Source organism: Crassostrea angulata, chromosome 7, assembly GCF_025612915.1.
Source record: "Crassostrea angulata isolate pt1a10 chromosome 7, ASM2561291v2, whole genome shotgun sequence".
Lineage (NCBI taxonomy): Eukaryota > Metazoa > Mollusca > Bivalvia > Ostreida > Ostreidae > Magallana > Magallana angulata.
Window position 1 is genome coordinate 51,072,445 of NC_069117.1, and position 27,154 is coordinate 51,099,598.

The 27,154-nt window shown below is 33.0% G+C and overlaps 3 protein-coding genes across 5 annotated transcripts; 1 reads left to right on the forward strand and 2 right to left on the reverse strand.

The window, feature by feature from the left end:
* Positions 1 to 1,846: 1,846 nt before the first annotated feature.
* LOC128156480 (uncharacterized) lies at positions 1,847 to 13,503 on the reverse strand. Its single transcript, XM_052818648.1, has 19 exons — positions 13,422 to 13,503; positions 12,294 to 13,337; positions 11,838 to 11,988; positions 10,909 to 11,030; positions 10,348 to 10,525; positions 9,781 to 9,932; positions 9,484 to 9,628; positions 9,074 to 9,298; positions 8,201 to 8,329; positions 7,609 to 7,688; positions 7,248 to 7,489; positions 6,718 to 6,822; positions 6,375 to 6,554; positions 5,626 to 5,753; positions 4,953 to 5,072; positions 4,110 to 4,301; positions 3,582 to 3,734; positions 3,412 to 3,491; positions 1,847 to 2,770 (listed from the first exon to the last, which is right to left on the reverse strand). The coding sequence occupies exons 2-19, from the start codon at positions 13,315 to 13,317 to the stop codon at positions 2,499 to 2,501; spliced, it is 3,678 nt and encodes a 1,225-aa protein (XP_052674608.1). The 5' UTR covers positions 13,318 to 13,337; positions 13,422 to 13,503; the 3' UTR covers positions 1,847 to 2,498.
* Positions 13,504 to 14,100: 597 nt separating this feature from the next.
* On the reverse strand, positions 14,101 to 20,403 carry LOC128156340 (E3 ubiquitin-protein ligase NRDP1-like). Of its 3 annotated transcripts, none has more exons than XM_052818437.1 (8): positions 20,286 to 20,403; positions 19,757 to 19,851; positions 19,313 to 19,612; positions 19,087 to 19,218; positions 18,243 to 18,322; positions 16,624 to 16,865; positions 15,813 to 15,924; positions 14,101 to 15,646 (listed from the first exon to the last, which is right to left on the reverse strand). In XM_052818437.1, the coding sequence occupies exons 2-7, from the start codon at positions 19,844 to 19,846 to the stop codon at positions 15,821 to 15,823; spliced, it is 948 nt and encodes a 315-aa protein (XP_052674397.1). In that variant the 5' UTR covers positions 19,847 to 19,851; positions 20,286 to 20,403; the 3' UTR covers positions 14,101 to 15,646; positions 15,813 to 15,820. The 3 variants fall into 3 exon arrangements, with proteins under 3 accessions (XP_052674397.1, XP_052674399.1, XP_052674398.1); XM_052818439.1 differs by having other exon boundaries at positions 20,295 to 20,364; XM_052818438.1 differs by having other exon boundaries at positions 15,796 to 15,924; positions 20,286 to 20,356.
* A 231-nt stretch (positions 20,404 to 20,634) lies between these two features.
* On the forward strand, positions 20,635 to 26,808 carry LOC128156591 (uncharacterized). Its single transcript, XM_052818778.1, has 10 exons — positions 20,635 to 20,776; positions 21,033 to 21,315; positions 22,465 to 22,632; positions 23,045 to 23,235; positions 23,344 to 23,517; positions 23,627 to 23,739; positions 23,856 to 23,913; positions 24,122 to 24,358; positions 24,486 to 24,618; positions 25,467 to 26,808. The coding sequence occupies exons 2-10, from the start codon at positions 21,035 to 21,037 to the stop codon at positions 25,561 to 25,563; spliced, it is 1,452 nt and encodes a 483-aa protein (XP_052674738.1). The 5' UTR covers positions 20,635 to 20,776; positions 21,033 to 21,034; the 3' UTR covers positions 25,564 to 26,808.
* The last annotated feature ends 346 nt before the right edge of the window (positions 26,809 to 27,154 follow it).

Genomic DNA, 27,154 nt, shown 5'->3' on the forward strand with positions numbered 1-27,154 from the left:
ATCTTTTCAGCTTAAAAGCTGCATGTACTTGTGTTGAGACATAGTTGTGTCTAGGGAGTGTGCTTGACTGCTGTGATCTTGTGAACTATACTAGCTGCCCTTGTATGAGAAAAAGAGTCAAGGAGACTTCTATACCATTCACATTTGTGCATGTGTACTAGCTTGCGTGGACATTGAGGGCTTTGTCATGTTGTAAATTTTGAATTTACCGGGTGGCAGTAAATACAAAATTTACAACATGACAACAGTTGTCATGTTGTAAATTTTGTATTTACTGCCACCCGGTAAATTCAAAATTTACAACATGACAGCTTATTAGAAACAGTGATGATCAAAAGACTCTGTGCCACTGTACTTCGTTGCTTGTCAGTTGTTTTAACGCCGAAATCTTCTGAATTTAGATGAGAATGTGTGATGCAGGAAATAGTACAACATTGCCTGCAGAACCAGAGTATAACACTGTATATTGTATAAAATAGTGTATATACACATGTAAATAGTTTATTCTGTCCTGTGGCCAGTTATGTTGTACATACAACTGTAATATGTATATTATATATACCCTAAAAAGGCCTATTATTGTAAATAGATGGAATTTAAGTCTGTCATATTGACAGTTATTGTATATATAGTGTGAAAGGTTTAGGCCTCAATAGAACTCCTGTAGGTTAGTTTTTATACTAATTAATGTAGTTGTCTACCGTATATTGAATATAAATTGTATATATTGTGAGGGCATCATGAGAATTTGGGTAATGAAGTGGAATTTTTTTGTTGGGGGGTTAGTTTTATATTCCCCTAGTGTGCTGGTAATACTTAAGAACATCATAGGATGCTGGATTAAAGGAGTTGGGGGTGGTGTGGTTTAACTTTATTTTGATACTCTGGTAGTATGTTTTGTGTACAGGTATATACCTGGTAGCTGGCCTAAATTAAACAGTTATAAATCAACAAAGCTTCCTTTGTAGTCTCTGTTACTGAATGATTTAATTAGTTTTAATTTTTGACATTTTATGGTTCACTCTTCGTTGATTCCAATACTATTAACTTTTTCCAACATATTTTACATAATACATGGATCATATACTAAAAGTTGCATGTGAGAAGAGGGGGGGGGGGGGGGGGGGGAGGGGGTGGTAGTACTGTAGGAATGTTCAGATGTAATTTTTGTCAATGAACTCTTTTGGCTGGCCAAAGGCTGTGTATTTAGTTAATTTTTTGTTTTGAGTGTGGATGATTTGTATGAAATAAAAAAGATGAATTTACCTGAGTATTTTGAAAGTACTTAAATAACATAAAATTAAGATTATTGATAAATAATTTTTTTTTTTACATGTAATTAGTATGACCAAAAATTGTTAAAAAAGGACTGCTGACTTTGAATGGGATTGGATCTCATCCTTTCATTAAATTATAAGATACCAGGTAATTATTGCATGTGGCCTTCTCTTTGATTTAAACAGGTACAAGAGCAAATGAATAACTGAAATTTTTATACTAATGTGGAGTATCAGAAGAAATTTGTATTAATTGTTGATCTTTTTTTTAGAAATACTATGGTTTATTTTCTGTACACCGTTATGTTTCCTCGATTGTCACCTGCACACATAACATATAAATGGCTAATAACTTCATAATAATGCAAGTATTGAAGAAAGTTTTTATTATCAGTACCATCCGTTTTAGATTTAAAAGTTTTGTACATGTAATAACAAGACAATTGAGACTTCAAAAGTTGAATTACAACTTTTAATCTCTAAATAATGACCTAGTTATCAAGTCGTAATAAGGATTTTTCATCTTGTGTATGGCATCTATAAGTTGTTTTAACAACTTTTATCTTGTACTTGTACTATTGTACAATAGCAACATTTAAAAGTTGCAATAATGTCTTTCCATCATGTAATAACTTTTTATGTGAACAGCATAAACAATGAAGTAGACAATAGACAAGTTATGTTAATAAATAAGTTTAATATGAGTAAGTGGTATAAAATATAAGAGGTAATAAAACGGTATCACACTTCATATCACAGAATGTAAAAAAAATCTCAAAAATATCACAAAAAGGATTATTAATTATTAAAGCCATTTCATTGATCCAAATGTTTGATCATCTAAATGATTTACATTTAGTTGTCATTGCACAAAGTTTGTCATTCGATCAGCAGAGATATATATATATATATATATATATATATATATGTGTGTGTGTGTGTGTGTGTGTGTGTGCTTTCTGAATTGAAAAATACTTATCATTTGTATCATTTGATGACACATCATTATTGGTTTAAAAAAGATACCCCACTTCTTTCCTACATCCCTGCATCTAGAAATTGTATACTGATAAGCAGGAACATTTTTGTTGTTTATGCTTTAGTTCCATTCCTCGTGTATCCTATAAACTGGCTGTCAATTTTATGTTGTACCAAAAAATCCAGGTAATTTCCAGGGACCCTCCACTGTCTGGTTGGTAATTTGGTTCGTCTGAAGGCTTCTTAAACATCTTCCTGGAACAGCTTTACACACATCACCCCCTGTCTGCCATCTTGTACGTACAGGTACCAGCCCTGGTGTCCACAGCTGGGGTACGTGTGGGTAACTTCGTCATCCCCGTCCAAGTACACCACACAGAGAGAGGAGTGGGACCGCGAGAGGAAGGGAAGCACCCCTCGTAGCTGACCACTGTAGCTGTACTGGAACAGGTGCTCTCTGTAGCCGGGCACTTTGTGGTTCAAGGAATGCTGGCTCCAGTTCACCAGAAAGCCAACTGTAATGGCAAAGTAACTTTTTCTGTGTACCCGTGGATTTTAACATTGATCAAACTTTTGTCTTTTTTCGTAATTACTCATAATTACCCTGATCCCTTATGTATGTACATCACAAAAAGAATATACTGTGGAATAATTTTCATTAATGGAGTTCAATCTTCAGGGGCAGCCAAATTTTTCTTGGTTCGTGGGGACGTTATTTCATTGGTAGCAAGTTCGGATTTAAATATTAATTTCAATAAGTATTGCACAAATGCTTGAATATACATTTGTGGGGATGTAAATTCATGGACAAGGGCTTTCCACGAAAGCCATGAACATCGGTCCCCCACTAACAGTGATGGTTCCACAGCGTAAAATCTGGACTGGTATTGTACATGTTTGCTACTGGAAACTTTATCAAATGTCAAAAATTATTTGAGCACATAAATTTGTTACTGATTTTTTCCATTTTTCCAAATACATTGACACACAAAAGCCCCTAATACTTGTACATGGAATTTTAAAAGTGTTACCAATTTATAGGCTTAAAATTATGTACAAGTTCTCATTACTTTTACCTTACACTGTATTAACTGTTGGTTTTTGTTTTTGTAAGCTTTTTTATCAATAAAATGTTGTTTTAAAATATGTAACTTACCTGATTTATGAAGGAATTTCACTTTGGTTGGAAAACCGGGCAGTTCTATGACTTTTGTCAGGAGGACCTCTCTTATACAACTAAGAAGAGTGAGAGCAGTGAAAATGAAATGAAAAAACAACATCACAATAATTATAAGGTTATTCAAGATTTCTGACTCTTCGTCTTACCTGTCTTGTGGGTTTTGAATTGTGAAAAGAACCAGAATGTTATCAACAGAAAAGGCTCCTATCAACTCTCCCGTGTCTTCTGATAAGACTTCCACATGCTCAAAATTCCCATTTAATTGCTCTCCATTTTCACTAATCTTAAATGGAAGAAAACTGAAACAAAAGCAAGATAAGTAAATTACAGCAAGTGACATTATAAAGTATTATTTCAGTAATTCACCAATAAATTATTTCTAAGAATAAATCAAAATTAACGTATAATATTCGTAATTTTTTTTATTTTTGAGTGTCAGGAAAATGCCACAAATTTCTGAAATAGGGAATGTTAAGCATACATGTATGTGAAAATCAATCTGTGTAGAAAGTATTGCACATGTACATTTAAGAAGTTAAGAAATATATATGGTGCCGTATATCTTACTACAAAGTTAGTGAATAAATACAGTTCTGTGCACTTAAACAGACTAATTAGTACCAATCTGATAATTCTGACAGCCAGAAATACACACTGACAGAATGAGATAGTACCTTTGTTGAAGTGATCCATCTAATCGAATCTGCATTGGTTTTAGGTGACAGAGACTCTGTCGTCCATCTGCAAACTTGATTCCAAACTCATTCTTCAGAATCACTATGTCCAATAGAGCTCCAACCAAACTGCATTCTAGGAAGTCATCAGAATATCTTGTAAACCCATTGTTTATCTCCATAAGACCCAACCTTCAAAAGAGCGAATAAGCTTTATCTTTATGTATCATAACAATCATTCATTTCAACAATTAACAATCTCCGATCCAGCCATTTGCAATAACTCTCAATTGTCCGGATTTTATTTATTTGTACCATAAATCTGCCTTTTTGATTAGTCTTTTAGAGTTAATATTGCCATCACTGATTCAACATAATGCTTGGTTAGTGCATAAACGGAGATCTACAGACACTATATATAGGTAAAGGGAAGTATCACTGACACGCCAGTACAAGTTATTTTTAAATTTGATCTCAACTTGTATATTTATTTCAGTATATCCATAGTGGGCAAATTGCAATATCTTTGTAAATTGCATCGATACCATCAATAAATTTCTTTTCTTCATTTCATTTATAAAGTTTGAAGGACGAATAACATTTTTATAATGAACAAACAATTTGAGGCTTAAAGTCAGAGAACCTAATATAAAGAGTACCGAAACATGAACATACACATCAGGAGTACCTACATGTACCATATCTTTCTGTTGCATCTCTTTTAAATTAGTAAAAATCATACTATAATATCATCTCTTGGAAAATCAGAGTTATTCAAATAGAAATGCATTCATTTAAGAACCTGCAAGTTTCATAAAATAGTAATAAAAATAACTACAGTACCTTTTTTGTTTGAAGAAAATGAGGTTGTCTCCAATAAGTGTCATTGTGTGAAATGGAACATTTACACCTAAGAAAATTTCCTGCATCTCTTTCCCTTTACTGTCAAAAATTGTCAATTTGCTAAAAAGAAAAAAAAACAATAAAAATACTTCACAGTTTTTTTTTTTATGCTTTCAAAACCAGCCAATTGAAAGATATAATTGATTTACTGCACATTTACCGTGAGCAAATCAGCACTAAATTGAGGGGATAATTACATACAGTATACATGTACATTAAACAACTGAACACCAAACAACTTTTTACTACCTCTGAGGAAAATAGCAAGTTAATAATGTATTGCAGTACATTTCATTAAGCAAACTGCCCATGCTAAGGTATTCAGCAATAAATGAATCAAGATCAAGTTCCTAGAAATAACACAAAAAGTTCTTAAAAATTCAAAGTTTAAATTTGACAAATTTCCAGAAAAATAAAGGAATCAAAATTTCGCATCAAAATCAGGTGTAAACAAATATTCCTGGCTATATTTTTCAATTAAATTTCATGTTCATTTTAAGATATGTAGAATACTTGTATAAGATTTTAAAAATAAAATGGAGCCAGGAATACAAAAATCCTTTGATACTAAACATGAACGTGTAAGTACATGGACCTATCATGAGATTCTTACCTGTCTGTGGTCCTCACACAGAAGTACATGTAATCAGATCTAGGGGATGTCACCATAAATCCAGTCTTTTGTTTTGGTCTCATTATTATCGGACTTACAAAGCTATCCCGGTCTTTGCACTGGATTATCTACATGAAAACATCTACTTTCTCAGTTAACATATAGAGAATAAAAGGTCCTCAATTGGTGTTTTAAACTTTGGCCAACAAGGCAAAATTGACACAAATACAGGTATATATAATCATCATCCATTAATTTAAAGGCAGTACAATATGTTTTAAAACCAATATACATTAAAATCATGATGGTAGATAATTGTTGATAAAGGAAAATGCTTGTCTTGTTTAATTCTGCCCTTAACTTTGACATTTCTGTAAAACTGCACTTCAGAAACAACTTAAAATAAAACTCTTGATAAAGAGGTATGTTGTATAAAACCAATCAAAATTTAAAACACTAGACACTAAGTTTGGTTTGTATGACATCATCAAACTGGTGCATAATATGCCTCTCAACATTTTTCTCTCAAATGGCTATAAAGAATTAAAATTTAACTTTAAGAAAATGGGTTATAACGGTAATAGTCAACCAACACAAATTGATATACCAGTTCCAATTATGTAGGATATTCATTTCATATTTGTTCACAATTTTACAGGAATTAAACTACATGCCTTGTATGTTCAAATTCAAAAGCCAAAAAGTTTGTTATCCTACTAAGTCATTTCAGAATCTAAGAATTGCCTCACCACATAATAGATATCCTGATAAATCTGAATAGTAAGCAAAGCATTGTTTCCCACAGTTTGAGGAGGATCCACGAATTTCATGTACAGTCTTCCTGCTGTCTTTGGTTGAGCATTATGTTTCTTTTTCTTTTTATCCACCTCTTTGTCTCTTTTGATGATGTTAAGAGCTCTGCCAACATCCTATAAGAAAGAAGTTTTAATAATCATATTTGCCAACAAGTTTATATTAGTCAGTCATATATATTTTCACAAATGATATACATTTTCAAGAAATTGATCATGGTTTTTGCACTTATATGATTATTACACCACTGTATTTTCAGCAGTGCAGGTTTTTGCTTACACCGCTTGCCACTGGATGGCCCTGTTTGTACCACTTGGTCAGAAGACTATTGACTTTTTCCACTTCAGGGCCACAATTCATACTATTCAGACTATCAACAGTTTCCTACAAAGTTGGTCATAAGTAAAGGTTATAATAAAACATGCTCACTGGACATAAGACAATAACACATGCTCTGAAAAAGACCACGAAATACAAATGATTAATTTGATATTTCAATGATAAACAACTACATTTGATATGATCAAGTATCCCCCCCCCCCCCATTTTAAGCAAATTTCAAATATATGAAGTATTGTATCAAAATCAAATCTTTATAAAACATTATAGAGAGGATGTTTATCACATTAATCTTGATATTAGTCATCATTGTCTAATAGCTGCTCATCTATGATGTCACTCATATGAGCTAATTCCCACATTTTGCAAACTAACATTAAACTTACATTATGGTAAATGAAAAAAATTGATGGGAAATAGGCATCGATTTTGACATCGAGCATCGAAACAACACAACAATTGAAGAATACCTGATACAAGAAGTCTTTGATTTTCTGAACCAAGCTGAACTTTGCTCTCTGACCGTTGGGACCATTCCAGTGAGCATAAACAACCTGGTCAGTCGTGGGTTCACAATAATAACCCGGCCAATATGTCTTATTAGATATCTTAAAAAAACAATTTCCAGTGAGATAAGCTTTGACGTCTTCCTGTTTCTTTCTGCAATCATTATGATAGATCTCCATCACATTAGGTAAATAATTCCAGTCATCTATAAGTAAAAAAAATATATCAAAATTTAATTTACCATTCAAGCCATCAAATATTGACATTCAAGCAGAAACAAGAAAGGACTTGGTGTAATCATAAGGCATCAAAATCACTTCTTACCAAAAGGTCTTCGACTGTCTTCGGTGGGAAATGCTTTCCAAGGATTTAGATCTTTCCCATCACGATCCAAGTTCAGGAAACTATTGTAAAAACAATGTTTTTTTTTTAATCACAGACATGGTGTGTATGCTTGCAAATAAAGAAAGTAATTACAAGAGGGATAGAACGATACTATATACAGGGCTATTTTGCTCCGTGTAATTCCACATTCTACTCTTGAAAGCCATTTTGTTCATTCTTAAATTCGCCAAAAGAAAGTTAGAAATAGAAACTCTTTCTAGCTAACACAGTATTTTTTAAAAATTGTTTCAATTAGCCCAGTCTTAAATTCCCCTACTGAAAAGAAGGGCAAAAGGGGCAAAAATATTAAAACGAGTCAAATATTTCTCTGTATACAGTACTATGCATTATTAAAACAAAAAACATTGATAGATTGTTGGCTATGGCATATTTAGTGTATGACTGTATATATTACGAGAAAGTGGAGGAAACAAAAGGACAGACATATATTAACATAGAGAAGAAAGAGATTTCCACTGGAATATTAAATAGTTAAACATAAAGAAGTAAGAGATTTTTGGTCTCCACATACCCAGTGTAAGGGTTCAGTAGGATGCTTGTTACTGGAGGTAACACCATGGAGCAGTCTCCTGTTACGTGGCCATCGTCTGTCATTCTTAGATTCAGGTCTGGATTACAGAGATCAAATCCACTACAGCCCCTGGAGTTAAATTCATGCACTCAGCCTTTATATACTGTAGATTCCTAATTAATTGCTTGGAATTAATATCAGCATAAAATTGCAAAAAGCACTCTTTGCTGATTTTAAAATCTCAATTATTTTCTGAGAGTTGAAAATATAAGAAATAAGAATAAGTTTCATATTTGTGATTTTATATTTTTGCAATTTGATACAAAACAGCAATAATATAAGGAATTCAAAGTATATTATAATCAAGATTTCTGGGACTTTTCTCAGCAACTAAATTTTTTTCATTACTAATCTAATATATGAATGATTATATCCACATGGTAATGTATAAATTGAGGAAGTCTTTATGGGCTTGAATACCTCTCACATACATGTAGTTGAGGGGTATACGGGGACCATGATTTGAACAAACTAGAATATACACTACCTGAGGATGCTTCTAATTTAATTTGAGCTTTCCTGGCGTCATAGTTTTTGAGAAGAAAGTTTATACACCAAAAATCCATTAATCAAAAGTATTTCTATATTGACCTTGTAAATATAAAACCAACAATAAACATAGAACATGCACAGCAATCAACACCACATCCTGACGCTTCAGCTGCTTGCATTTCAATGATTTTGCGGCTGTGCACTGCCATTCACATTATCTCGGAAGTGACATTTACAAAAAAAATAATAGATCCCCCCCCCCCCCAAAAAAAAACAACTTTGAATGTTTCCACAGTATCTCCTTATAGTTATATGACATACTTATCATTATTACAGCTCCCGCGAGCATGATGAAACTGTCTTCTCCAAACCACCTTCAGAGCTCTGACAGGGCCCAGTGACAACAGCGGCTCAAAGGGGTTTTGGACAGCCAGCTGCAGGGCGTCCATGTTGTGGTGGGACAACTTCCTGCCTGTCAGGAGGTCGACCATCTTCAGCCCAGGGACCCTCTGTCTGTATTCTTCATCACCGTCTAGTCCTCCAAAACTGTCAAAGAAAGAGAGACAATCTTGGGGGAACCAGTAGAAACAACTTTATCTATATATATGTACTATAAGTAAGGACAACCCTCCTGTGTCCAACATTGAAAATTGTCAGAGGTAGATGGTCTATTATTAGAGGATAGAATGCTTACAACTTTTAATGAGAACATCTTGTTAAAGGGAGTATACCTTTTGATAAATTCTCCATAACAGTGGTCAGATTCTTGAGATTGACCCATTATGGCACTAAAAAATGCCCGGTGATACCAAACTTTGGGGTTATTTTTGCTGTATTCCTGCAAAACATCTCTAACAAAGCCCAAGCTGCTTCCATCTAAATCATATCAAAAGAATTTTGTTCAAGTAATTTCTGAATTAATAACAAAAGTTTTAAATAAATTATCACCATGATCACTGCATGTATTATATACTTGTGTATACATGTAGAAGTAGCTATAAGGATTAAGTATGAATCGGTAATCTTACCTGTCCTGTCCCCTTGCAAGTTCCCTAAGTGTAAACACAATAAAATATCAGAAGCCTCAACATACAGCTCATCGCGCCTGTTGGAGGGACATAATCTAAATACTGTGTTCCAAACAACTGGTTGGTTTCTTGCCTTGCTTTCTGTCAGAACTCTACAAACCAAATCTCTGTGCTTATGTTCACACTGACAAATCAAACAACGAAAAAGATACAGCTTGATCTTGAACAGATATTGCTCTTTCATTTTTATGCTTTTCTGAAATCAAGTCTTTTTTCGATATAATTACATCATTTTCGTATATTTTGGATTTTTTCGGGGGATATTTAAACAACTGGTCTTCAAAAAGCATTCATTAATTTGTAATTACATCAACTTTAACAGTGAAATGGCTTTTGGATGGCATATGTTGTTTTTTTTATAATAAAATAATAATTTCTAGTTTTAATGACAGTTTTAGAGAAATTTATGTTTTACGTGAAAAATGAAAAAAAAAGAAGAAATATAAACAAAGAAAACACGAAATATCTAGACCTTCTTTAACAATGTATCATTACTGTATTACAAACCCCTGGTTCTGTACGTCAGTTATAAGTAACCGAGTCTGTGTTTCTATGATATCACTCTTCGAGGAATGAGCCTGTAAGAGGCAATTCCCTAAAAGATGGTACATTTTGATGGCTTTTTCTGACTGATAAATCATGGCATAGAGTCTCCCGATTTCTCCAATTATAAACAGCTTCTCTTCTGAAATGCACAATATTTAAAGGGTTCATTAAGTAATTTATACATCAAACATTTTTAATATGGAATACAAGCAACATGAAAAGCAATAAACTTTGATAGTCTGAAATATCTGATGTTTTTGTGGCTTTTGATTATTTAATTACTTGCCTGACAACATTCATGTAAAATATCAAAATTGAAACAACAACAAAAATGAAATAAAATGTCCGATATTTTGGACCACGTTTAAAAGTAGAGTGACAAACATGACGATTTCTCCGTTTTATCACTTAAACAGAATTTTGCATAGCACAAAATCTTCACAATTACACTTAGCATGCTTATTTCAGGAAAAGTTGTCAGCAGTCAAGTGACATATATCACAGGATTATTACTATAAATACCTGTGGCAGATGGCCCCTTATACAGGTCTACAAAAGCCTGTAGTGCCCCTTTGAAATTCCCTCTTGCCCAGTAGACATATGGAAGACTTCTCTTAAAGTATAACTTGGTTGCCTGAGGATATCTGAAGAAAAAAAGGCGCATAAACGGTTCAGAGTGAATCACAATGAATGTTTACAAACAATCCAATCATTCCAATGTTAATTGTGAAGAGGTCATAATCTGAGTTTATGTATCATTTTACCAACATACTCAAGTTACACAAAGACACTTGATTACCAATTTACTTGCCTTTTTTTTTTTATTAAGTACTTCCTTCAATATGTTCAACCTGGGATATTACAGTAATTATCTTCATCATGATGATAAAATACAATGTAATATTTAATCAAATATTCAACTTTTTGTTAAAAAAAATACAATCCAAAATTTTTATTTTGCAATTTAATAAAAAATTCTGTAGAATTATTACAAGTATGCTACATTCGGATGATTCCACATAAATACCGGTACATATTTTGGCTATACAATAATCATGACAATAAATTTAAACAACAATGCTCGTTTTGCATTGGTGGAATTGACATCACTGAGAACTACTGTAGCATACAGTATTTTACAGTCCTATACTATGAATGCTCAAGAATCCTGGACACCGTTGACCTTTACGTTTTATATCACATCATGGCGATATCAACCCATTGTGAAAATTTTTATATTGCCAAACTTGGGTGTCGATCATTCTCTGTAGCGCAATGAGTAAATCTTCAGTCTACTGACTAGCAGGTCCTCCGTTCAATTTGATTAGGTATATGAATAGTTATTAATCTTTAAATGTTGATCCTACCATCCCCCCCCCTCCCACATGAGATATGTATATGTGATCGTATTAAAATCCATGTGATAACAGTTCAACTTCATCATAATTTACCTTGATTTCAAGAACTGATGAAGTGACTCCACACTTTTGCCTTCATTAATTGATATCTTTTTGGATTTTCTATTCTTCCTATTATGGTATCCATCTTTTCCAATATGCTTCCTGGCACTTCCCATCAAGAAAGTCACCAAAGTTGCAAAAACTGTAGATTTTGAGAAAATGTAAAACAACTTAACAAGATAAGCTGTATAAAATTAGTTTTAATATTAATTTGCTTGATTTACTTATTGTGACAGCGAGATTTACATAAAAGCATAAAGATATTTAACTTTCAAGTTAAACATATGCTTAACATAAAAATTTTATCGGACTTTTGTACTCCATCTTTTTAAAATGAACTCTATTCATTATATGTATATCAACTTCTATTATTTTATATAATTTCAATTTTACCCTGTTAAATCTCTATAAGTTTGTGATTAGAAACTACAACTACTGTTAACTTACCCATGAAAAACTGAACATCTGCTCTAATATGATGTCCATAATTTTCTAAATCATCTTTGTCGAAGCAAGCATTAATCAAAACTGAATTCACATTTTCCAATTCTTTCCAAATGCTGCTCATACGATAAAAGTCATTACCAGTTCTGTTTTCCCCATGATAAAATGGGTACTGATTCATGTTTCCTGTAAGTATTTTTTCCACAGTTGATAAATTTTGACATAACCATAAAAAATTACTTTTTGTAACTGAATATTGTAAGTTTGAAGACAAAATTGTTTTATTCATTCCGACAGGGAAATGGGAAGATTTGATAAAGCTTTTGATTAGATGGCTTTTTCGATAGAGGTGAATTTTCTTCATGCACATTTCTGTCAAGGATGGGACATTTGACGTGGTAGGAACAGACCTAGCTGTTTGTGTTTGTATTTCCAACAACGAACTGTCCTCTTCCACGTCACCCACACTTAGGCCACCAAAAAGCTCCAACATTAATTTATGATCAGTTTTATTTCTAGATTTTCTCTTTTTTTTGCGAGCCCCCTTCTTGCTTGATGCACACGGTTGTGAAGAAGATCTGCTTTCATTTTGGTTTTCATTTTCACTTGTTGATGAGGAAGGAGAGGTGCTTTTCGTCAGTTCTAAACTTTCTGTGTCACTGTCCGAGATCAAGCCACACTGTAACAGACTCCAGTCTGACGAAGCAGGTGTTGTTGGTCTGGAATAATCATCATTAGAAAACGCTGTGCCTATGGCTTGGTTTTTAGGTATCTCTATAAAACTAAACTCAGAGCCGCTGTCAGACTGCTGTTTGGTTTCACAAACATCGAATGACAGATCATCAAGAATAAAGTCTGCTAAATCAAAATCTCCAATTGATTGGAAGTTTTCTGAATTATCTCTTTCATTTGATTTTGCTTCGTCTGCAGATTGTCTCTCAATGTCTTCCCTGGGTTGTTCTCTTGGTCTCTCGATGAGGTCGTCGTTGTCGTTGTCAACGATTTCAAAATCTCCAAATGTAGCCATCCTGATTCATTACCTTATCTCTAGAGTTCGTAGAAGTAGCAATTATGTAAAACGTATACAAAACATGAAATGACTCATATTTCAACATGGAAAGGGATATTTACTTTACATATTTGGATACTATCTTTTCAACACGGGCATCACGGTGACCACCTCTTCCTCTTCTGCAATTTGTTTACAATCGTCTTAGAAGCGTTTCAAACAAATTTTATTTCTATCGTTCAAAAAAACACTTTAGTGACTAAGAGATAAAATTAAAACCAAGTCGGAAAATCCGGCTCTATGGGGGGGGGGGGGGGGGGGGGCATGTGCATTTAAAAATTAAAGATAGTTTTAAAGCAAAAGAAATGCCGCAACGGCAACAATCAACTGATGGCAACAATATATCCTTACTGCACCAGATAAGTCTAATAGAGAATTTCTATGATGACAACTTTGACGGTTGGTATTATATTATACACAGTGTAAATGATGCAGCCTCCCAGAAAGGACAAATCCTATTAGAACTATTTTAATAAAAGCTTGGACTTTAGGTAGTTGTGTCAAACAGCAATGTGACGTAGGCCTGTCTATTTCATTGCTATCCACTCGGCCATGGCTCTTTGAAATCAACAAGATTTATCTGGCTTTTGAGCTAAGACTACCAATCGGTGCATATTTTGCTTGAAATCGCGTCATTTGCTTTGACACTAGGAATAGATAGCTACGCCCTACTGAAAGTCCAAGGTCTTGTTAAAATGGTTCTACATATGGCTTTGATCGAAATGCAAACAAACAGTAGGATATTTTTTATATTTTTTATTTTCATCTAAACAATAAAGTGTAGCTGAACGCAACATTAAGTTGACTTGACACAATGAATTTCTGTAAATGCAAGATATGTTGTATTTTACACATGCACAATATTTACAACACTTTGACAGATAGTTAAGATATTCAATTAAACCTTACATATACACAGACATTGCCTATGTTGGGGCATTTGGATTCCTGGATACAATTGCACAGAATGTTTAGCAGTTTGAATTTCCCAATCTGCCTTTAATGATTTACACTTTCAGTTTGGTGAAAAAACAGTGGCCAACCATCACTCAAAGCTTTCAGGTTTTCCTAAATAGTTCAAGGCTTACCTATTGGAGTGAATAAGGCAAGCAAATTGTACATAAAAAAATTGAATGGATAAAGTGGGCAACCAAATCTGTCCAAAAATCAGATTGTTTTTGCCTATGAAACTAATTTTTCTTCACAAAATAAATCCATCATTTTCATTAAACATTAATCAATATTTATACAAGTATTTAACATATTTCTGTCATGGAAATGCAGTTATAACTATTTTAACTACATTTTTATAAAATAAAATATATGTCATCATATACAATATACATACATCTTAAAGAACCTATTAAATATAGTCATAAATAATTTTTAATGTACTTTTAAAAGCAACATCTAAATAAACAGTCAATGGTACACACAGCCTGGCTGTAATGTTTACAGTTTGACTGCAAAATGATATCATACTTCCATATCCGAAAAATGTAACCATACATTTTGGAGGAAATCTCATACAATTGTGAACAGTCAATCATTATTTTACCTCAGTGTAAAAGTAAAATGATCATAAATGTATGTACTGACTATTAAACAATGAAAAAGAAAGAGGTGATTCACTGTACACATTTGTTAATTCTATACATATTACAAAAGGTACATAGTCAGACAGGACAAAACCTAGATATAAATGCAAAGTGTGTCTTTATTACTTATTACTTGTGGGAAAATATATATATTTGTTCAAAACTTTGAAAGACATTATCATTATTAAAAAGTTCTAACACTTGTCAAAACAAAGGATCATACAACAAAGCAAGAACTTTGTTTTGTAATAAATACTTTCCTGTGAAAACTTGAAAATAAGGTGATAGATGCAAGACAAACTATCATTTGGAGAGAAATTAAGGCATAGACATAACTTCATTCATGCTAACAACTTATATACATGTACCATTGTGAAACAGAAGTTGTGACAGAGAATTTTTTTTTTAAAAATTGGAGCAAAAAATCAAAAAGAAAACATGATTATAATTTATACAGGTATTCAACATTCAAAAAATATGTATGCACCATTTGTAAGTAACATTAGAATGTCAAACAACATGTACATTCCTAGTAATATACACAATAGTAATGAGAATGGTCATCTAGAACATGTGATCTGTTTGTTACTAGATGTGAAAGCACTTTATCTCTCCTGTTCTGTCAGCCATCTCAAATCTAGTTCCTAAAAGTTCCATTAATCACAGAATATCACAGATCGTTGCTCATTCTGCAATCAAATAAAAAACTTTATTCAATATTAAAAATGAAATATAAACAAACACATACATCATAAAAAAATGTCATCATAATAAAATAGAAATTAAAAATATAGTGGTCTCATTTATATGCTGTAAACAACAGTACAAAAAAACACACCAATAAATAACTCGTACATTTTTGGTCATTCCACGCCATGGGCAAATATCATGACCAGTCCGGGCTCCATAATCAAATCATCGGGCATGTGTTCGTTTTCGCATGACATCACCACCACAGCTTGCTTTCCTGAATTCATATTTTATAACTTTTAGTTTCTTCACGAATATATTGACATACATATATGCATATACATGTGTGTAATATTTTCACAAATTACTTCATATATGACCATTCACACTATTAAAAAAACTCTTTTAACATTAACTAAAAATGTCTGGGTTTGATAAAAACTAAACTCAAATTTTCACATTTAAATTCATAAACATGTTCAATAACATACAACTCAAATGAGAAATGCAAAGGATCAAACAAACTTTTTCTACTATCTATTAATTTCATATCTTTGTTATTTAACTAGCTTGAAGAAGTAATTAAATATAACAAATGTATCAGATTAATTATGACACAAGTATTCATATTCTTAAAACCCCAATCCCCACACTTTGTGGTGTAAAATGGGGTGGGGTGGGGGTGGGGGGGGGTGTCTATTGGAAATGTCTATTGTCAAGTCGTACAAAAAAATCCTATTTATTTAAAAATATTTAATCAAATGACTTGAAAATCTATAGGGTTTGTCCTTTTACCATGCAAAAAAAGTATACAAAGTTTAATGAACATTTATGAGAGGGTTTTCTTTGAATTTTGCTAAAAAGCTGATAATGGGCACATATAAATACATACATTCACACACACGCACAGTAGCAATGCTATATCCCTTTCGCAACAAGTTGCACAAGAGGATAATAAAATGTACATCAAACACACCTGGAATTCGTTTTGTGACATAATTTTCATACTGTCTTCTGTTGAGTTGCCTGGTCTCCAAAGTACTGAGTCCATTTGGCCACCGTCGTTCGTGGGCGTTTTCCATCAGCTCATTGACTATGTGGGGTGGGGAGCCACTGTCAATGAGGGCCCTCTTGATCACTGCTTGTAACACAGCATCAGGGGTAGAAATCATTCCACCCCACCGTGTCACTCTGGCAGTCTGTAAACTGTTCACCCATCTATTATAAACAAAATACACCAAATATTACGTGAAATTCTGGAACTCAAGTGTAAACTTATACACCATATCCCCATGCCCTTAGAAACTTTATTTGATATTCAAAATTAAAGGTGAATATCAAAATTTAATGACAAACTAGATGTGACTCGCATTTAAAAGTTTCTTAATTAAGGTATTCAATGTATAATCAAGGGATATTGAACAATTTTGAATCGTTTAAAACCAGTTAAATAAGTACTGCTAAAAAACAATGAAAGTGAAATGAACCAAATTCACATGACTGACAACATATAAGAAGCCGGTCATTTTGCACCTTAAATTTTTTTAAAGAGTTATCTCCCCATTGTTGAAAAAACGAAAATTTTAATTTCGTCAGAATATCTGCGGTAAATGATTCATTTTAATTCATATTTTGATAAAGAGAAAGTTTATTCATGTATTAACCAAGAGTGTTTTACAAATTTTAAGTTTCTTATTACAATATCGCATTAAAACATACGTTGCCCATAGACTTTAATACAAAATTCAAGGTGTAATTAGTTGAACCATAATTAATATTTTGAAAATTCCTTTGGTGGAGTATTTTCATTTGATAACACTTTCAAAATGATACCATGATTAGGAAAATCGGACCATACATTTCTTAGGTACAAAATGTGGTCGTTATACATCGAATACCTTAAGCTGAAAACAAATTTCATATCAACAACATATTGCTTATTATACGGATTTGCAAAAGGATTCATATTTGGCCATTAGAGCATCTTCCCAAGTCAAAAGTTTTTGATCCGCTCTGCTCAACATAAACCTTTGATCAAACAAACAAAACAAATTCGGGTTTACAATCCTGCCATCTAGCGAGAGTACCGGTACTTATTTTTGGAGTTCTTCTTCTGACCAATCAGCAAATGCATATTAAACCGAAAAAAGACAGCAATATGGATGTGCCCATGAACAAGTTGTTCATAGTAATTGAATTCATAGAAAAGATGGGTTTACTTGGACTAAAAGCTGATGGTAGTAAGTCAATCACTTACTAGTCTTTCTCAAAATCATTTGATAATGGCACAAATTGATCGATGCACAATTAACATAATTTTTTGAAAAAACGTTTCTTATTGGATCATGCAAACTTTAATGAGACCAACCAGAAAATGTGGTTTCTAACCCCGTCAAACTCTGCCTATTCGGTCAAGGGTTTTTGAGAAGCGGAGCAGATCAGAAACCCTTGACTTGGGAAGATGCCAATCTATAGATTTAAGTCCAAAGTCAGTTCAATAAGTAATAATACTTATATAAAAACCATCTTGATCAAAAGCGTACTCTTGCATCTTTTAAGAAGGTGATATCTCAGTTAAATGAAATTCAGTCTTACCTTAGAACATCAGCATTTTCCATCTCTGATTGTATTTCTCTCATTCTGGGGTTAGACACTCTCATTGATCTCATATACTCCTGCAAGAAAACATAAGTTTATTACATGTAATTAGTACCGTACTTCATAAACCAATGATAGTTCCCAAAGTATGCTCTTGTGCATCTCAACTTAAAATCTTCTTTATTTTGATAACTTAAAGTTTGGGGTTTGTAGATACATGTATCACCTTCAACCATATTTACATCCCCCCTCTGACTTTGGTTTCAATATCTGTTTAAACAAAAGATTTTTTTTCACACAGAGATAGTTACCCTAAACTCGTGTCTCAGAGGGCCATTACATTTATTTAATCACAAACATTGACCATTGTAAAATAGAAAGAAAAAAATTAAACTATGATATGAGCTGCAAAGACCTTTTCAAATGGATATTTGAATTTGATATCTACATAGAAATACTAGTGAAGCCAACTATGATTATCAATTTGATCCAAATACCCAATTTGCCCCAAGAAAAATGTCACATCAAAAGATAACTCTTGACAAATATATTTTTTTATCTCATGTACCTATTTCTAACTTATTGCAGACAAAATATTTGGCTTTGTACTCAATTCTATAAAAAGAAAAACTTCCATTTTCTAAAAAAAAAATTTATTTTTCCACCTTTTAATACGAATGTAAAAATTACTTCATATATTTAATTTCATATATTGGAATTGTTTGCAAATGAATAAGGCAAATAGAACAAGCTAACATAAACTCTTTGACAGTTCAATAATATCACCCATAATAAGATACCAAATTGTTTTGGGTATGTTAATATAAAAATTGACTCTTACTTTTAAAAGCTGTAGTTCCCTTTTTTGTTCACTGATATTTAATTTCTGTTCTGTTAATTCAGTCTGCATTTCTGTCATTCTTGATGCCTGTTGTTGCACTAGATTACGAAGCTCTCGAACACAATTGTGATCCTGTGTACAAAACCAAGATTAATCAACATGTCTAATTTGTCTATGATAGAGGTACACCATCACATCACAGAGCGTCTATTACAAACAGACAAACCTTTAACTCATCCTTGGGAACAACAATCCCACACCCACTCTCACAATGAACGGGCTTTTTGGGATTGTGCTCACATTCCTGTATGTGTGCAGACAGCATGTCTAATTTAACTACTGCGGTACAGCCATAGGTGGCATTATCACAAGCGATCTGTAGGCGGGACAGAAGGTTCCTGAGGATGCGGGGGACAGGCTTCAGCTGATTGGGGGTGATGGGGTTCCGGTCAACTGGACAAGTTGGTTGTCTTGTTAACCATTCCTGTATGCAAGCTCCACAAAATGCATGCTCACATTGTGGGGCCTAAAAAGATGTCAAAATTTGGTTACTATGAAAAATTACAATAAAATCAGCACAAGTAGATGGTGAACTTTTAATCAATTCAAAAAACATGTACCAAAACAATTGTTTTCAACAATACACATTGTTATTATGGAGTATGTCTACCTGCAAGGGTTCTTCTAACACTCCACTACATATGGGACAAACCAATTCTTCATCTACATCACCTTGAAAGCGATTGAGTTCATATCCCATATTGCCTGAAATAGAAATCAAACTACATAAGAAATATAAGTATCTGGTTATAAATTTTGACAAAGCAGAGTTTCATCTAATGAACATGTACTTTCAAAGATTGGGAACACTGAACATGTTATACAGTGGGACCGGCGTTCTACAATTAGTGTTCCCCGACTCCCAAACCAAAACCATACAGTACATCTCAGCACGGACCAAATTTTCTGATGCTAGGGACTTTAGATCCGCAGTAAACAATAAAATCTCATGTATGAATCATATCGATGCTCCAAGGAGTATAACAATTGAAGAATGCAATTTAATCAAATCAGTTTCATTTTTTAATAAGAACTGATAAACTAAAACTTAATACCAAAAGAATAAAGTGCGTGTAAGATTATGAATGTCGCTTACTCTTAAGACATAAAAACGTTAAATATTTATTGACTAAACGCACCTTAATCACCTCGTATTTATAATTTCAATAAACACATCTTCTACATTTTCCTTGCAAATTCCGAAAATAACTACTTCCTCCAGCGAATTTGCACATGCGTCATACGGCACTTCAGGCCTATAGTTTACGATAATATTTAAAAGAATAATTTATTTATACTAAGCTTAAACATTTAAATTTAATTCAATCTGTATCTCATCTGGTAATTATTAATTATTAAAATCACAATTACTTGCATTCACAATGAATGGTTTTCATATTTAATATTATAATAATTTTTTTTTTAATATTCCTTTCCCCCTTTTAGTAGAAACTGAAATAAACATATCTTGATCATTGAAACGTTTTACCAAAATCGCTAAGAGCTTATGTAATTAAACAGAACCACAACACTGAGCGTTTCCAAAACATGACATGTCAAGTCCAATCAATTTAGAATAAATATATTGCGCAAATCAGTTTTCTGCAGTGAGTTGGATTATACGATACAGGTATTGCTTATAGTTTGGTAGATGATCTGAGTAAATGTTACTATAGTTAATTCAAATTTATAGAAGCATCTTTTTATTATATTTCTGTATTTATAAACAGTCAACAAGCAGTAAAAATCTGATTACATGAGAGCTGAAAGATTGATAATGTTACTAATCCTTAACAATTTTATGTCTTATTTCAGTTGGATTTTTTTTTAATTTGTAAATGAAAACCAATCTCTAATTATCTCAATTAATTTTAATGTACATGTAGTCATGGCAAGTAATGAAGTACCAATTCAAGAGGAAGTGAAAGTGTCTGAAGAGAAATCAAACTCATCTGTGAAGGATAAGCAGGAAGAAATTTCAGTTGTACCCTCACAAACACCTGCAGAGATTCCAATGCAAGACATGAAGAGTTCAGAAAACGGAGCCTTTTCCATGGATGAAGGACACCAGGATGAATGTATTCCAGCAATATCATACCATGATATTCTTCCTGAGCTTCTGTTAAGAGCAGAATCCAAAGAAACTGCACCACAGTACTCAAGATTTGGGTAGTTAATTTCTATGATATGTAGTTAATTCATGGTTGGTCAACATAATTTAAAATTTAGAGTAGGCTTATGATTGGTTTTATATATACGTCTGGTGTGCAACCAGTTCTTGCCAAGTACCATTTCTTGCCTCTGCATTGTATCATCATTTCATCAGCACATAATATGTAAACGGTGTGACCGTTGGACCGAGCGCAGATTTAACACAGTGCAGTTTGATTTTTGTAAAATAAAATCTATTTAAAACGCACACAGTAGGATCCGCCAGCATGGTCATTCGTTAAAGTTAAACTAAACGTCGCGTGCTCAGTCTATATTATGACGTCATATTTCAGACGTAAAACGTCTTCGGAAATAGCCGAAGAGACCTACGTGATTCCGATTTTTTTTTTGATTTCTTCTTTCATTTTTCATCAATTTAATTTATATGAATGCCAATGTAATAAAATTGAATACTTTATTCAGAATCTTAAAGATCAGTTCTTTGACGTCAATGTTTTTATTTTCCATCCGATAATTTGATAAGACATACATAGAACAAGTCGTGTTTCTTGATTATAGCACAATTGAAACTCATCTGGTTTCCTTTTTAATTTCTTTTTATTCAAATTACCTTCTATTGAAACACTGGAACTTATCAAATCGAGTTTAGTGGCAACAAACATCGATAAGTACCAATCAATCAATGATCGAACTAACATTTTAAAAACAAAATGGCTGCCAATATGGCGGCGCCCAGGGCTGGAAGAAAATTTTTTTGGCCTTAGTACCCCTGATTCAACTTTCATTTTTCACTGATTTTCTTATATATACGTGTTACCATAAATCCTCGCTGCGCTCGGTATAATTATATACACAATGCACTGGCGAGAATTGGTACTTGGCGAGATCCGGTTGCACGCCAGTAAATTAATTTGAATTCACCAGCTTTTTTAATTTTTACATTATTGTTAGGCTTAGTATTACAATTTATAATCAGTTTATATAAATAGAAGTTTTTGTATAGGTTAAAAATTTTCTTTCCCATTTTGGAAATAAAAATATTGCTCTGTAAACTGCATCTGGGCTGTCATAATATGCCCATGAAAACTATCATAAATTTTAAAAAACTCTGTGCATGTTCATATTAAATGTTATTATTTTTGCCAGGACCCTGATAGAAAAAGCAAACCAATGGTTGAAAGAAAACCCAGAAAGAATGTTGTGGAAATGTGAGACAGTTATAATGAAGCTGAAATCAGAGGACGAAGTTGATACAGAAAGTGTGTACTATATGGAATCTGCCTATGGCACCAATGTTTTCCTAATGGTACTTCGGTGAGTAAAATGATAAGGGATATAAAAATCATAAACACGAAGCTGTTTGATCTGAATGTATAACATACTTATGTACTTAGATGAATTCATTTCATTTATGAATACTAAAAAGTAAGCAAAATGCATTAGGTCTTCAGAACGAGATTATAAAAAGGTTTTTTAATCAGATAATTTTTTTGCAAAATACCTTAAGAAAACAAAAAATGCTGAGAATTTTAAGGCCTGACTATGTAAATGGGTAAGAGGTGATTTCTGAATCTAAATTCTTAGATATTGATCAAGCAACTTTTAGATGCATTTTCAAATACATGTATTACTGAATTGATGAGTTTTCCATGACTTAACATACAGAAGGACTTACTGTATTTCATTCATGTATGACAAAGCAATGATCCATTTCTTTATTTGAAAGGTTATGGCTTGTACCAAGGCCTTCCCCAGACATTCCTGTAGGAGAGATCGGTTACACATCAGCTTTACCAGGTCGACAGACTTCCATAATGCAGGGTCAATACGAGTCAAATATTCAAGTATCTGAAGGAGTCAGGTTGCCAGAAATGATCACAAATCTAAACAAACAAATAATGAAAAGTCCCTTACCAGGTTTGTAACAGAGAGAGCCCTAGCTTGCAAAGTTCCAATTAAACAAACACATAACTTTTATAGGTGTAAGTCAAGGTTTAAATGTTGTATACCTATTTTGTTTTTCAGGTAGTATTTTGAATATGGAGACGGTGATTTATAGGGTTTCTACAAACTTTGGTGAGATACTGTCAGTGGATCCAGATGAAACATGCTGGGCTGAAAATGGGTCCAAGGCAAGGGCTTTTGTTCATGGCTTGAGAATCTTCTACATTGTTGGAAAACCTCAATATTGTACTATTGGTGAGTAAAGAGAAATTAAGTACCATATACACTGTATTGTACTTGATGATATTTATACTTCATTTTTATGGCTGGTTGTTTTATCAAATACCGGTACTTCAAAACATAGGTTTCCATGACGAGCAACCTGATATTGCTGATAACTCCTTTGGAACATCATTCAAGTTTCTGCCCTTCAGGAGAGCTGTAGCCAAAATGGGAATATGGCTAAGAAAGCAGCGGGTAGTTATTGCTTTATTTTACTTTTTTAAAATAAATCACACTTAATTTTTTTTTTTGTATAAAATAAACAGTGCATAGTTTCAATCTAATACAGTATACTGATCATCTATCAACAGAACATCAGAATGCTGAACTTGCAGACAGTCAATGTGAGATGTGGACTCGACTCAAAAGGTAAATACAACAATCAAAGGGACATTATAAAACATACATTGTGTGTTAACTAAAAGATGTGGAATTCAAGTGTATGTTATTTAAAAGATCAAAAACAAAAATCATCCTAATATGCCTTACTGGTATTGATATACTCTTCACTTTTACCATCTGTTAACAAAAGATAACTAATAATGTATTTTAACATCTTCTATTTTTATTTTTACAGGATTTATCAAAATTGAACATGAAGAGTGTAGTTCCTCAGAGCCAGCACATGTAGAAACAAGGTACTGCAAAATCCTGCGCACATTTTACCAGGTCAACTCCTCCAAATCTGACGAAAGTCCTTACCAGTCCCTCAAAATCTCCACCAGACTTTTTGTACCTGTCAGAGTGTATAGTCGTGACTTCGAATCCTGGTCAAAGACAGTGATGAGATTAAATAAATGGATGAATTACACAAGTAAGCAAAACAAACATACATGTACTTTAATTAGCGGTATAGTTGATAATTTATATACAATTACTTTACAATCGATATCTGATGTATATCTATGGGTATTTTAAAAACTGATTGTGTTTTTATACAGAGGTTCCCCCATTTGGTGTAGAGACTGTGCAGTACCAGTTTTATATTGACGGCGACAGTACCCCCACCCTGGAGGACAAGGTGGAGAACTCAGTCAGGCGTAACCTGGGCCGCTACCACCTGTCTACAGTCAGGTACCACTAAATCTTTACTATCATGAACGCTAGCTCTTAGTTGATGGTTTTAGGATAAGGTAGAAGGAATAGTTTTTCTCTAAATTGATAAAGAATAACTTGTTAGTTAAGAGTCACCAGAAATAGCCCCATGTATCTTTATTTATAAACACTAAAAAGAGGACATCTGCCTGTACCAGCGTGGACATATTTAGTGAACAATTCAGTCAGCTTTTTAAACATACTGATGCACCTTATACATGTACTATCATGATCATTAGATACTACACAGGTGTAGATACTTCTGTTCAGGTAACAAGGCAAGTTTAATACTGTAGATTCCTTATTTTACGCGAGTACTTAATTCCGCGATTCAACGGTTTTCCATCAAATCGCGAGAACATAAAATCGCGAATGCCGAAATTTTATCATAGTTTCATGTAGTTTACATATGTCTGAAAATTAAAAGCGAGATTTTAAAATTCGCGAGAGAGGCTTCTCGCAATTTTACGCGGATATTAATTCCTCGCGTTTAATTAGGAATTTACAGTACCTATGTACTCCATGGTAACATGATTCTTATGAGACGTTGCTAGGAACTATTTTCATTGTCTTTGATATTAATGAAGATCAAATGTCAATTTATATATGCATGAAAGTAGTAATTCAACATGTATGCAGGTTTGCAATATTAGGTCTTGCAGGTTTAAAGCCTGTATTTGTTGAAGTCCAGATAGAACTAGATATGATAATTGCCATCAATGACTCTTTTTCATATTATTTTTTGCATGTACCAGTATAGATCCATTGCTTACCTTATGGGTGACTGCTTATTAAGATTTAATATGATTGTATTGTTTGGTTTTAAGGATGTATTTCCCATCCGAGTTTGAGGAACCACCAGTGGAGGTTTCCCCAGAAGTGGACGCAGGTTATTATTCATCCTGGGGATGCTCCATCTCATAAACCAGACTGACCACAGTGACCAAACAAAAAGCCAAATGATTTCAATTATTGAATCAATAGATTGTGGCGTACAGACTGCTATTGTAATTTCTTTTGTATATTTTCTCCAGTTTTTGACATTATGCAAAGATTTATTGAATTAAGGTATCAATATTATTAATAACAATAAGATACCTGGCCCTTTATAATATTGTTTACCTCACTTGACAAACGGAGGATTTACTGTCACAGGTTGTAACTCACTTATTTTTCGATATTTTATTTGTTATCTCTGAGAGATGTGTGAACATATGTGACTAAATATGGCTATTACTTGTCCATTTTGAGGCTGGAGTTGCCTGTATTTAGCACTCTTTAAGGTTTCTTAGGATAAAATTGTTTTCAGACTGTGAGCGTGTGTGTTTTTTGAAGTGAAAGACTGATGTTTGCATGATGACAGATACTATTGTCTTGACAGAAAGAAAGGCTTACCCAGGGGAGAAGGGGAGGGTATTTAATTTGTTGTGCAATGACAGAAGTGTTCAGCATCAAGTACTATTAAAAAGATATTGCTCATGGTTTGATATTTACAGAAGCATTTTATTTGTACATTGTATTCATTGCTACTTTTTTACTGTTACAGTTTAGCCTTTATTCTATAGTGATGATGATTTACTAAATTGCCCTTTTTTAACTTCAGATTATTAAGAAGAAATCAAATTCCTGCTTTATTGATTATTATTGTGAATTTTACATTTACACTGTAGAATGATCTTTTCTATATGTAGTAGTGTAGCCTCTCATTGGTTTTGTTAAATGTTGATATACAAAGATTTATTTATTTTTTGTAACTAATAAAATTATATATACATTGTACATCATTTTATATAGAATAGATCATTTTGTATTTTTTGATAGGCATAAAACACTAAGTCTTGTACATTTTGATTTTTTCCTGATATATTTGCTTACCGGTATTTCTTTTTGTATTCATCTGTGTTTTGTTACATACATATCATTTATATGTTTGTCTATATAGTGATTTTCTTCTTATTTTATACATGCATTACTGCTAAGAAAGTAGAGACAATTCCTGTTGAAATTTGACATTTTGTCAGTAGATCCAAACAATTTTGTCCATTTCTGTCAATCCGCCCAATTTTTATGTGATAATGAGAATTATACATACCCGGGTATGTATTGTATTTATTAACCTTTTTGAGTTTGTACTTTTTTTCTATCTTTAAATAAACACATTCCTTCCTATTTGTCTGTATATTTGTGAAAGTTAAAGTAACAAGAGGCCCCTGGGCCACATTGCTGAGCTGAGTAACAGTTTACAACAAATTTTATTTATCCCTTTTTAATTTTAATTTTCTTTTTTAAACTATGAACTCACATTGTAGGAACACAGGGTTTCATGATATAACAATATGAATTTCTGTAAAAATTCTTGTGTCTTTACAAGCTTTAACCCTTGAGATTCATGATTAGTATTACACTGTTTCCCCATATGTATTCCAATTAACAAATTTCACACCTCTGTAGCCATTCATTGATTGTGTGGTCATAGATGAACCTCAGAGGGCTTGATGGTCGCAGCCATTTTTAG